Source organism: Podarcis pityusensis (genome assembly GCF_964106645.2).
Source record: "Podarcis pityusensis genome assembly, chromosome: 5".
Lineage (NCBI taxonomy): Eukaryota > Metazoa > Chordata > Lepidosauria > Squamata > Lacertidae > Podarcis > Podarcis pityusensis.
Window position 1 is genome coordinate 54911516 of NC_138032.1, and position 13570 is coordinate 54925085.

At 44.2% G+C, this 13570-nt stretch overlaps 1 protein-coding gene across 1 annotated transcript; it reads left to right on the forward strand.

Moving 5' to 3' along the window:
• Positions 1-641: 641 nt before the first annotated feature.
• Positions 642-11970, forward strand: LOC308477641 (uncharacterized protein; the record flags this gene model as incomplete). Its single annotated transcript, XM_081006371.1, has 3 exons — positions 642-855; positions 7219-8445; positions 11924-11970. The coding sequence occupies 2 exons, from the start codon at positions 642-644 to the stop codon at positions 8442-8444; spliced, it is 1440 nt and encodes a 479-aa protein (XP_080862497.1). The 3' UTR covers position 8445; positions 11924-11970.
• Positions 11971-13570: the final 1600 nt, after the last annotated feature.

A 13570-nucleotide genomic window follows, 5' to 3' on the forward strand; every position in this document is an offset into this window, starting at 1 on the left:
TTCTCCGGCTAAATAATGCATACAGAACACATGTTCTAGCATGAAGTGCATACAAATGCATGTGCTATTGAAAATTTTAAAAATGTAATGTATTAGGGAAAATTCCATTGGAGAAAGTGGGTATTAGGCAAAATTTCATCCACCAATCTAGAGATTTGGAGCAATTTGCGCTTAAATGCTGGTGAATTTTCAAGAGGGCATTCTTTTAAAAAATTGCACCCTGATGTGGAAATGTAGAGGACTGAATTTAAGACTGGAAAAATGAGAAACTGAAACTGACAGGCTCACCCATCTCTATATAGCTGCCTGTTCTCTGTGCATTGTTCTACTCTGCCTTATGCTACATGTTCTGTATTCAGCTCCAAAGCATAGTATGGAATACCCCTAGAGTATGTTTCCTTTCTAAGGATTTTCACATATTTTCTCCCTTCATGATTAGTTAGTTCCAGAAATGAATTCCCAACAGAACACTTTATTACCAAAGCTGAACCTGCAGCCTGTTTTCTTTTTCTTCTAATTGGTTAAGCAACAAAGACATAATAGAGGAGGAAAAACCCTTATGAAGACTAAGGAGGCCATGTGAAATGGAAGATGCATATACAAAGACAAGCTAGTGAGTGGTAGGTCACAGAAGTATAAGAATGCAAAAACTGAAGACATTAAGTGCCCTGGCACAAAGGAGGAGTCAGAGAGTCAAGTACTGCAAACAAGAATTAGAAGTATATCCAAATAAAGTCATATTTTACAGGAATAAGGAGTCTCAAATGTTGCTTGTTCATGTGTGTAACAAAGGTCCACCAGATGGCAGCAAAGTCCTCTATCTTAGCATCACTTCTCAGTACCTTTACGTGGCGAGTAAACTTTTCTGAAACAGCTGTGTACAAGGCTTTTCTATACCAACTTCCAGTGTAATGGATGTGACTTCCTTCCAGCCCTGAGGGATGGCCAATCTAGCAGAAACCAAGAGGAATCTAATAAGGTTCCCACAGATACGAAGACAAGGCAGAGTTTCGGATTTGGATCTAGAGCATGACCAATAACCACTCCGATTTCTGCCAAAACTCACATTCAGAATGCACTAATGCAAAGGCAAGACCACCAGAGATGCCAGTAAGTTCTGGCAGTTCCACAGAAGCCAATTGTTCGTTCGGATGTGCATAGTACTATCTATGCACTGTTTCAATGAGTTTTCTCTAATAATTGCCAGAACCAAAGAAAATGTTTAAGTAGACCATATGTTGTTCCAGAAGTCCTTCTCAAATTCCTCATTCAAATCTGCCCCCCAAACAACACTTAACTAGCAAAAGAGGCAACATCACATTCAACAATATAATCAATATAGGAGAAACTATCCTCCTATGCACTAGGGCATATAGGAATATATGTCTGGCAATAAATACCAAAGTGTGGGTATACTGCGATTGCATGTCTTTGTGTGGCACTGCCATGTTTTCTGATGTCTTTCATTACTTTAGCTAACGTTTCATATTCTGTGCCTCAAAATATCTGCTGCAGAATCAAACAGATCTGCCTTTCTGTTGCCCTTCGCAGGACCATCTGTCCTGTGTACAATGGCACTTTGTAATTTTGATTTCTCCACCTGGAATCCAATTTTCCTGTCTTGTTTATGTACCTCCATTATTTGATAATAATGGAGCCAATCTCGAACCTTGGGTTTCAATTTCTCATAGCTCTGTAACTTCAATTTATCTCCATCTTGTTCCAAAATTTCCCAATACTTTAGCCATTCAGCTTCCATATTAAGCTTTTTCAGCGCTGTAGCCTCTAAAGGTGACAACCATCTAGGGGTTTTACTTTCCAACAAATCTTTATATCTTATCCAAACGTTATATAATGCTTTCCTGACAATATGGTTTTTAAAGGCCCTATGCACCTTAATTTTATCATACCATAGATATGCATGCCAACCAAATGTATTATTAAAACCTTCTAAGTCCAAGATATCTGTATTCTCGAGGAGCATCCATTCTTTCAGCCAGCAAAATGCTGCTGCTTCATAATACAGTTTTAAGTCCGGCAGGGCAAACCCCCCTCTTTCTTTTGCATCCGTCAGTATTTTAAATTTTATTCTGGGCTTTTTGCCCTGCCAGACAAATTTCGAGATATCCTTCTGCCACCTCTTGAAACAATCTATCTTGTCCAGAATTTGTAATGTTTGGAACAAAAATAACATTCTAGGCAATACATTCATCTTAATAGCTGCAATTCGGCCTAACATTGACAATCTCAAATTTGACCATATTTCTAGATCTTTTTTAATTTCCGACCAACATTTTTCATAATTGTCTTTATACAAGTTCGAATTCTTAGATGTCAAATAGACCCCTAGGTATTTCACCTTCTTTACCACTGTCAAACCTGTTTCATTCTGGAACTTCTCCCTTTCCATGACTGTCAAATTTTTTTCCAAAACTTTAGTCTTTTGTTTATTCAATTTAAATCCGGCCACCTGACCAAATTCTTGAATTAGCTCCAACACCCTTTTTGTACTAGTGTCTGGCTCTTGTAAAGTAAGTACTAAATCATCTGCAAAGGCCCTTAACTTATAATGTTTGGCTCCGACCTGTACACCTTTAACCTGCTGGTCATCTCTAATCATATTAAGCAACACCTCCAGAACAGAAATAAAAAGTAAAGGGGAAATTGGGCACCCCTGTCGTGTCCCTTTTTCTATTTTAAATTCTTCAGTTATCACATTATTTACAATCAACTTAGCCTTTTGTTCAGCGTATATGGCACCCATACCATTCTCAAATCCTTGGCCTACCCCCATCCCATGAAGATTCTTTTTCATAAAACTCCAAGAAATATTGTCAAAGGCTTTCTCCGCGTCCACAAAGATCAGAACTGCTTTAGTGTTTATATTCACCTCTAATAATTCCAGAATGTCTATTATGTTCCTCACATTATCTGATAAATGCCTTTTTGGGAGAAAGCCTGCTTGGTCCTTATGAATCTTCTCCATCAACACTCTTTTCAATCTTTTTGCCAGAATGTCTGCAAAAATTTTATAATCCACATTAAGTAATGATATTGGGCGGTAGTTCTTAAGTTGAGTCTTTTCAGTCTCTGTCTTTGGTATGAGTGTAATATACGCTTCTTTCCACGATTCTGGTGCCCTTTTCCCCTCCAAGATCTCATTACAGACTTCCTTTAATGGTTGTACCAACCACTCCTTCAAAGCTTTATAGTATCTGGAAGTCAGTCCATCTGGTCCTGGAGATTTGCCCAGTTGCATATTTTGAATGGCACTCTCTATCTCTTGATCTGTTATTCTCTGGTTTAGATCCACCTTACTTTGGTAGGAGATTTTTTGTAGTCCATACTTTTTAAGGAATTCGTCTATATCTTCTTCCTTCTGCGGTCCTTGTGAATATAGCTTTTTAAAATAACTCAAAAAACAGTTTCTTATCTCGTTAGGTTTAGAAATATTCTTTCCATCCACTTCTAGACTTGTAACTGTTAGAATCCAATACTAAGAATTTGTCAAAAATGTATAATCTGCTGCTGAAATGGAATACACAAGATGAAATAGTTAAATCAGCTATGATTAAGTGGGCACAGGACATTGGTCATAACATTATGTTTGCTGACTGGGAATGGTTGTGGAACACTGGTATAAAATTTACGGCATGTAATGCCTTAAAGGAAAATATTATGAAAATGATCTATAGGTGGTACATGACCCCAGTCAAGCTAGCAAAAATTTATCATTTGCCTGATAATAAGTGTTGGAAGTGTAAAGAAACGGAAGGTACTTTTTATCATCTTTGGTGGACGTGCCCGAAGATTAAGGCTTTCTGGGAAATGATATATAATGAAATGAAAAAGGTACTTAAATGTACTTTTCCTAAGAAACCGGAGGCCTTTCTCTTGGGCATTGTCGGCCAATTGGTGTCAAAGAAAGATAGAAATTTCTTTATGTATGCTACGACAGCAGCAAGAACACTCATCGCAAAGTATTGGAAGACAGAAGAATTACCCACCTTGGAAGAGTGGCAGATGAAGGTAATAGACTATATGACACTGGCTGAGATGACTGGCAGAATCCGTGAGCAGGGGAAAGAGACGGCGGAAGAAGAGTGGAAGAAATTTAAAATTTATCTTAAGAACTATTATAAAATTGAGGAATGTTAAAATGTCGAGGTTTGGAGAAAGAAAAGGAGATTACAGTGACATAAGATTAAGTTGAAGAAAAGAATAAGAAAAAATATATTTGATAAAATTAATTAGAATTTGCTGAAATAAATTTTGGAAATTGGGATGCAGGAAGGGGAGGTTTGGGGGAGTCCGAGAAGAGAGGGACATGAAAAAAAGGTTATGAAATTTTACATGTTTGTATGTCTTTTTTTATTTGTTTGTATTGTTTAAAATTATTCTGTAAAACCAATAAAAATTCTTACAAAAAAAAAAAAAATAAAATAAAAAAAAAAATACAATGGCACTTTGAGCTTTATTGGCAGCACAACACCAAGCCCTGCAAATAAACACCAACGTTTGAGCATATTGGGGACGACTGGGCATTTATGGTGCAATTATTCTGAAGCTAAATACTCCCCCCTTTTTTATTATTTATTGAACAGTTCATAGGGTGTGCCTTTTAACTTTACTTCACATAATGCCGCAGGCCACTGTACATAAATTCACGGAAGTTTATTAGCAGGAGTTTCAATTTATAGCACTGACAATAAGCATTAAGGTCTTGGTATACAGTGATGAACTATTTATCAGAGCAAGTGCAATGTGGTCCACTTTAATAAGCTTACTATGTTCTGAAATTTAAGAACCTTGGTACATTGTGCAACCATTTGGATTCTGTGCAGCAGCAGTAACAAGATTTGCTTTGTCTTACTTTCCCTACTGCATTCCCTACTGTGTCCTCTGCATTTTTTTGGTGCTAAGCACTGGAAAAGAGAAACAACAAAAAAAGAATATTTTCTATCAGTATGCTTCATTGTATTTTGTAAAAGAAAGCTTTTCAGAAGTACCATTTGTGCCTGACACATACCTGTAGTCTCTGAAGTGGAAAGAGTGTAGTTGTACTGCAATTTCATCTGAAAGCTGGCCATTTTTATTTATTATTAAAAAAATTTAGTTGCTCTTGCCAGGAGCAAACATCACCTTTGTATTTGGTGCTGGCCCTGGACAAAATCTAGATGGAACATACTGTAAACTGTACAAAACACCAAGGCAAAAATATTATGTCTTCTTCATCTGGATGATATTGAATCCTATTGTAAAACCAACTTGCTTTATGTATTTAACTTTTAAGTCAGGCATTTCAGTGTTGAATATAGCAAAGCCCTAGGATTCTTACAGAGTACAGATAAGATTATAAAAGCCGGTGGCTGTTTTCATTCAGGAGGGTGTCATAAACTTTGAAGGAAGTATATAATCTATTACAGAATACACATAAAATGATAAAAGTCAGATGTAATCCATTACAAAATACTGATAAGGATTATAAAAGCCAGCTGTGTGGGTGTTTAGGAGGATGTTAAAGACTTTGAAGGAAGGCCGTAATCGATTACAGAATACAGAATACAGATAACACTATCAAAGCCAGGTGTAATCTATTAAATAAAGTCCTAGAGCTGTACTAGCACCTCTAGCCACTATTGGTGCCATATTCTGACCTTCTGTGATGAAAAGAAGGACTGTAGTAGAGACAGATAAGATTTGTGATGGCAGGATAGCTAGTCGTCCTTTTTAAAATGAAGGTTTGGGAGTTTTTGACAGCGATGGTCACTGTAGCTAGACTAGTCATACCAATAAATTTGAACTGTAGGGGATATAATGTAGATGACAAAACCAACTTATTATAAAAGAGATATTGAAGAATGTGTACCAGATTGATTGAAACATGCAGTCTGTATGTCACTGAATTCTAGTAAGGTAAAGGTAAAGGGACCCCTGACCATTAGGTCCAGTCGTGGCCGACTCTGGGGTTGCGGTGCTCATCTCGCTTTATTGGCCGAGGGAGTTGGCATACAGCTTCTGGGTCATGTGGCCAGCATGACTAAGCCGCTTCTGGCGAACCAGAGCAGCGCACGGAAACGCCGTTTACCTTCCCGCTGGAGCGGTACCTATTTATCTACTTGCACTTTGACGGGCTTTCGAACTGCTAGGTTGGAAGGAGCAGGCACCGAGCAACGGGACCTTCTGATCGGCAAGTCCTAGGCTCTGTGGTTTAACCCACAGCACCACTCGCATTCCTGCTTTCCAATAATTATCAGTCTCTAAACTTCTACATCATTTTCACACATAATTTGACATCCTGCTTAATATATAACAGGAACCAAGCACAACTAATAACTGTATACAGTACTCTTTAACAACTAATGTTATTCCAAGGTCAACCCCCTAAAAAATTCTTTCAAGTTCCAGGAACTCATACATTCTCTGCTATGAATTTGGCAATAACAGAAGCAAACCTGAACATCCTTTCTCTTCCACTTACCTTGTATTCTTCAATACACATATTCTACTAATATCCGCCCTCCCTTCCCCACAGGTGGGCGGGGTTTGTGGCACCAAGCGAGGCTCACCTGGGCGGGTGCCACCCACCTGCTTGAGCTGGCCTTTGACCCGCCCTCGGCCAGGGAGGACAATGGACGGCTGGCCGGGGGTGGGCCTAAGGCCAAAAGAAAAGAGGCTGACCCCTGAGCTCAAGCCTCTTTTGCTGTTCTTCCTTCTGGGATCAAGATCAGGATCAGGAGCGTATCCAGGCGGCCGGACTGAGTCTTAGCATTTGTGCGCAGTTAGGTTGGCTGGTTCTGTCTTTCACCAAAACATTCCGATTGAAAATATAAATAAATCTAATAATTATAATTAATATAACAAACAAACAAAAACAAACAAACAAAAACAAATACAACAAACTGCCATCATACTTAGGTATTTGTAGGTCTTAGTAGTGGTTGACTTGCTTCAAGGTGCATTATGTCTCTAGCTGTGGCTGCTGATCAAAGAGAAGGCTCCCCCTCGCACTCTCTTGGTGCCGTAGGGGTGGGCACCCCAAGAGCCGCATCGAGGGGTACCCCTAGCAATGCAGTAAAGGCAGCCAACAGGATTAAAAAAAGACCCTTGTCTTCCAGCCGGAAGGTCCCACCTATGAAGTTAATTATCTCTAAGAAAAAAGTGAGGGATGATGGCCCCTCCACCTCTGATGCCAGGCCCTACAGGGCCCTTCCTAAGAAGAAAAAGCGGGCATCACAGAGGAGCTCACTGCTGAGAGCGATTCTTCCCAGTCCAGTGATGACGATGTGCAGGAATTGCTGCGTCAGAACCGCATCCTGCAGCGTCGCCTGGCTAGGGCTAAGGAGCGCTTAGATAAGTCTAAGTCCCCTTGTCGACGCTCCCGCGAGGGTAGGCATAGGCATAGGTCACCGGTTTCGAGTCCATCAGACAGCTCCTCCAGCCCTGATTCGCACAGAACACGTCGCAGGAAGAAGAGGTCTTGCAGATTGAGGAAGCATGGGCGTAAGTGCAGGAGGGACTCTTCTGATTCTTCAGATCTTTCAGGTACGTGCGATTCCTCCTGTGGCGAGTCGGAAGAACGGTGCAAAGGGTACTGGGTTACTACCCACAAGGCCCCTGGCCTGCCTAGTTGGATTTGGGAACGTCACACCCGGCGCCATCGCCGTGCCTTTGGGGCCAAGGAACCATGTGGGGAGGATGGGCTTGATGTGAAAGGGAAGGTGCGGGCATCTAACTTCAAGACCACGGATCAGCCTCCTGGCATCCGGCTTAAAAAGAATATACGCAACCGCATTCTAAATGGGGAATTTGTGGACTTGTTTGCCCTGCTCTCCCCAGCTTATTCTTGTAGTTCCAAGTTTAAGCCTGAATCGCGTCGCAAGAAGGAGAAGGCAGTGGATATTGATAGAACTTTTGACAATTGGCTAGCTGCTTTCGCCTCTTACATGGGTTTGGTGGCCGCTGCTTACCCAGATAGGGCGTGGCACTTGGCTAACTATCTGGGCATTATCTTAAAAGCCAAAAAAATGGCAGGGGACTCAGCGGCTTTGGCTTACGATGAGCTGTTCCGTGAGAGGACTGCTGAAGAACCCACGACCCGTTGGGACATCAAGGATAATGATCTTTGGTCCAAAGTAGTGGCCCCAAACTTCAAAAAAAGGGCTTTTGGGGAGAAGTCAGGTAAACCCCCCTCCAAAGTGCAAAGGGTGGCTATATCAACATGTTGGGAGTTTAATGGGTTGTGCAGCAGGGATCGATGCCGCTTTGACCATGCTTGTGAGCGTTGTGGTGGCCCTCACTCACGGACTAAGTGTTTTCGGGCTAAGCCCCCTTTTCGCAGTTTTCGCAAAACAGGATCAGGGAGTGGAGCCAAGGACGCCAAGGGAGACTCAGGAGCCTCTACCTCTGGAGCCCAGCAAGCCAAGGCTGCCTCCCGGAAATGAGGTTTTTTCCACCCTAGCCCCAACCCCTGTTCGCCTCTCCGCGATGTTACCTTTGTTACAGGCTTATCCCAACAGGACTGCAGCCAACTACTTGGAAGCAGGGTTTCGTTTTGGCTTCCGCATCCCTGTATCCAGAACCCCTCCTAATCAAAAGTCGGTAATGGAAATGCCCCTTGTTGCTTTTAACAAAATTGAAAAAGAGCGGCGTTTAGGCAGGGTGGCCGGCCCTTTCCCGGCTCCCCCTTTCAAAAAGTTTATAGTTTCCCCTCTTGGCATAGTGCCCAAAAAACTTCCTGGTGAGTTCCGCATGATACACAACCTTTCTTATCCTAGGGGTGGGTCTGTAAACGACGCCATTCCACGGGAGCTTTGTTCAGTTAAATATGCATCCTTGGATGTGGCCATTAAAATGATCAGGGAATTGGGCACTGGCGCCTTATTGGCAAAATGTGACATCGAGTCAGCCTTTCGGCTGCTCCCAGTTCATCCTGAAGATTTTTGGCTGCTTGGATTCAAATTCAGGGATAGCTGGTACTTTGACAAGGCTATGCCCATGGGCTGCTTTGTGGCCTGCACAGCCTTTGAAACCTTCAGCACATTCATTGAATGGGCCTTCAAAACCACATCTGGTTCCCCTTTTGTGACCTATTACCTATGACTTTCTTATCATTGGGGCCCCAGACTCCCCCAACTGTGCCCTACCCCTAGCTACATTCATGCGCCTTGCAGCTGACTTTGGCATACCTCTGGCTGCTGACAAGACCGAGGGCCCTTCGACTATCCTTTCCTACTTGGGTATTGAATTGGACACAATTCGGCAGTCGTCGCGCCTACCATGAACCCAAGTTGGAATCCTTGAAAGTTTTGCTGGAGGCAATGCTTGGGGTTAAGAAGACCACCCTTCGCCAGGTGCAATCCCTGTTGGGTCATCTTAATTTTGTATGTAGAGTAGTGGCGCCAGGTGTGCCTTTTGTGCCCGTCTGGCACTGCTCACGGCTGGGGGGGGTAGCCCCCCACCATCACATCAGGGTGACAAAGCAGATAAAGGACAATCTGAGGGTTTGGCTTGCATTCCTGCAGGATTATAATGGGGTTTCTTTTTGGCAGAAGTGCCTTAACCCCGGGGCGGAGTTCCAGGTTTATTCTGATGCTTCTGGCCGCTTTGGCGTGTTCTTCAGGGGACATTGGTGCGCCCAGCCGTGGCCATCTTCTTGGCACGCACCAGGCATTACTCAGGATTTAACCTTTCTGGAGTTCTTTCCTATTCTAGTCGCCATTCGCATCTGGGGTACCCTCTTTTCAAATTCCAGGGTCTGTTTCTGGTCTGACAATCAAGCAGTGGTAAGAGTTATATCTAGGCAGTCAGCAAAGTCCCAGAGGGTCATAAGGGTCCTGTGCCTGTTTGTGCTGGAGTGCCTGCAGCACAATATTTCTTTCACTGCCTGCTTCATACCTGGCCTTAACAATAACATCGCTGATGCCCTGTCTCATTTCCAGATGGAGCGTTTCCGCGAGCTGGCACCAGGAGCAGCCCAGTCCCCAGACGCCTTCCCAGACGATCTGTGGGAGTTTGGAAGCGAGAAGTAAACCAGGGAGTATTGGCAGCAATAGCACCCTCCACTAGACGTTCTTATTCCAGCGCCTGGGATGCCTTTGGGCACTTTCGTGGCTCTGCAACACGGCGCGCATCCGAGGAGGAGGTGCTTCAGTTCTTGGTGCTCCTAAAGCGCAAGGGCCTTGCCATAAAAACTTTAATGCTTTACAGGGCAGCTATTTCTTTCTTTTGTAAATTCCGTCACTGGCCAGATCCCAGTGACAGCTTCCATGTCAAGAAGTTACTGGCTGGGTGGCGGCGTGTCATTCCCCCTCGTCAGGATGGCAGGAAACCTATCACCATAGACATACTTTATCTAATTTGGAAAAAACTACCAGAGATCTGCTGGTCAAATTTCGAAACGCGTCTCTTTCGGGCAGCATTTTCCCTAACCTTTTTTGGTGCCATGCTTATTGGGGAGTGTTTGGCTGGGCCCCTGCAATCAGGGTTGGCAGACAATGACATCAAGTTCTCTGGGCATATGTTGAATGTTAAAATTCGGTACTAAAAAACTGACCAGTTGCGGAAAGGGGTCACGCTCGCGCTGTCTCCAACGGAACAGGCGGACCCCTGCCCATATCGCGACACACGCCGCTTCTTCAGGGTCCGGCCCCAGTGCAAGGGCCCTTTCTTCATTCACTCAAACACGCACCCGTTGACGCGATCACAATTCACAGCGGTTTTACGCAAAGCTTTATCTGCTTGCGGTGTTAGTCCCCAGGAATATTCCGGGCACTCGTTTCGTATCGGGGCTGCTACTTCAGCAGCAATACAGGGTTGGGACCCCGCACACATCAAGACACTGGGCTGCTGGCGCTCGACAGCCTACAAAAGTTACATTCGTCCCGGCTCCTCCTCCTTATCACTTGCAATTTAATTGTCTTACAGGTTTGCCCACCATGAAGATCTGGGTGATAGGCCACAGCATTGTCCATTGGGCAGCGGATTATGCACGGTCTCAAAATTGTGGCCTTAACCTTAACATCCACCCCAAGGTACGCTTTTATTGGATGGCCCAGCGGGGCATGCGTTGGCGGAGCTTGATGCCCATGCTGCGTAGTGCCACAGCAACCCATGATCCTCCAAGGGTCTTGATTATACATGCGGGGAGAATGATCTAGTGGAGCAAAAAAGCATTGCCCTTACCCTTGCTGCAAGGGCAGATCTAAAAAGCCTGCATGCCTTGTACCCATCAATGACCATCAGCTGGTCCAATCTCCTACCCCGTCTTCACTGGAGGGGGGCTTCCAATCCCTCTCGCCTCAATTATGCGGTGAGTAAAATCAACAGGGCCATGAGCAACACCATGCGCCAAATTGGTGGGTTCTCTATCCCACATCCCACCATCACATCAGATAGAGTTGACCTATTCCGGGGGGACGGGGTGCACCTGACCCCACTGGGCAATGACGTCTGGCTCCACGACTTGTGACAAGCCCTTGGGGACTGGATAGATTGCGGGGTTTAATTGGTCCTCGGTTGTGGGACTTGGCGGCGAGGCCCCTTAGGGCCTCGAGTGGCGGTTTTAGGCCTTGGCAAGGTAGCCTTTAGTCTAACATCAAGTTTGGGGGGGATCCATTCATGCTCCCTCCCCATGCGGCGGCGCGTGCAGGGCCCGTTAAAGGGCAAACCGGGAGTCCCTGGCCCTAGAGCGGCGGCATGTAGGTCAAACTCCCGGGACGAGGTCAGTGGAAAGGCATGCTGTGTAAGTTTGCGCTTTGCAGTCCCCTCTCACTGGGCCTCAACTGCCTGCATATCCTCAGCCAGGCGAGCTGAGAGGGTTACCTGCCAAGGCCTGTGCCAAGTTTCCCACTTCTGAAGTTCAATAAAGTTGTGGCCAGTTTGAACCCATACTCTGGTCTCTTGTGTTATCATTTGGGAAAAGGGGTAGGCACCACAGACAGGGTTTAGCGCGTGTGCCCGCAACTCATTCTGTCAACGCAGGGATTACAGCTAGCTTTCTCCCTTTTTTTATTCCTGCATGCACTCTGAGCTTTCCCCTAATCTGTGTCAGACGTTGGGGAATCCCTGAAATAGATTAAGGGGGCACATGGAGGAGAATGGAGGGAAAGTCCAATTGCCTTAGCAGTAATCCTTGTGCTGATCAGACCCTGATCTATTGCTGCATTGGATACAACTCATACATATTCATTCATGGCAAGAGAGCAGCACATAGGCCACCTTGTTTTCTTAATTAGTTGATGATTCCATACATTCTGAAGTGTAACCCAATTTCATTGTATTCACTGGACCTTCTGTTGTACTGTTTTCAATCCCTCCTCCAACCATGTGGGTGGGGGTGTCTGTGTCTCTGTGTGTGTTGGTATGTGGGTGTATACCTGCAACTCAGGCTAACATTTCATGCATCTGATGAACTGGACCAAAGTCCTAGAGGTTTGTACCATAATAAATTTGGACTATAAGCTGCCAAAAGATTCTTTGTTGGGTTTGCTGCAACACTGTAATTGAACTATATAGTGAAGCGCCTCCACCCTTAATCATCCAGATGCTGTCGTGTATATAATAACTGTATATTTTAAATTGGAGTATAAGATAAAGGTAAAGGGACCTCTGACTGTTAAGTCCAGTCGTGGATGACTCTGGGGTTGCGACGCTCATCTCACTTTACTGGTCGAGGGAGCCGACGTTTGTCAGTTTTTCCGGGTCATGTGGCCAGCATAACTAAGCCACTTCTGGCGAACTAGAGCAGCGCACGGAAACACTGTTAACCTTCCCTATTTATCTACTTGCATTTTCGCATGCTTTCGAACTGCTAGATTGGCAGGAGCTGGCACAGAGCAACGGGAGCTCACCCCGTCACTGGGATTCAAACCGCCGACCTTCTGATCGGCAAATCCTAGGCTCTGTGGTTTAGACCACAGCGCCACTTGCGTCCAAATCGGAGTATACCTACCAGCAAATTAAACTCTCCATCTACTGTTATAATAATAATAATAATAATAATAATAATAATAATAATAATTTATTTATACCCCGCCCTTCCCTGTTCAAAAACCGGGCTCAGGGTGGCTAACAACAAATTTAAAACACTTAATTGTAAAAGCAGCATAAAATACAGTATAAAAACATGAATAACAATAAAATTCAAAAATCAATTTAGGGGAAATAAGTACAGTGGTACCTCGGCTTAAGTACTTAATTTGTTCCGGAGGTCTGTTCTTAACCTGAAACTGTTCTTAACCTGAAGCACCACTTTAGCTAATGGGGCCTCCTGCTGCCGCCGCGCTGCCAGAGCCCGATTTCTGTTCTTATCCTGAAGCAAAGTTCTTAACCTTTCTGGGTTAAGCGGAGTGTGTAACCTGAAGCGTATGTAACCCGACGTACCACTGTATTAGATAATCCCCAGGGCTAGTTGACTGAATTGGTCCTACTTGGGCCAGCAAGAGAATTAGCTGTGGGGTCTCAGAGCAGGTAATCTTCATAAAAGGAGAGGGGGAGGGAAGAGAAGGAAAATAAAAGATCAGGCTGAATTCAAATTAAAGGCCAGGTGGAATAGCTCTGTCTTACAGGC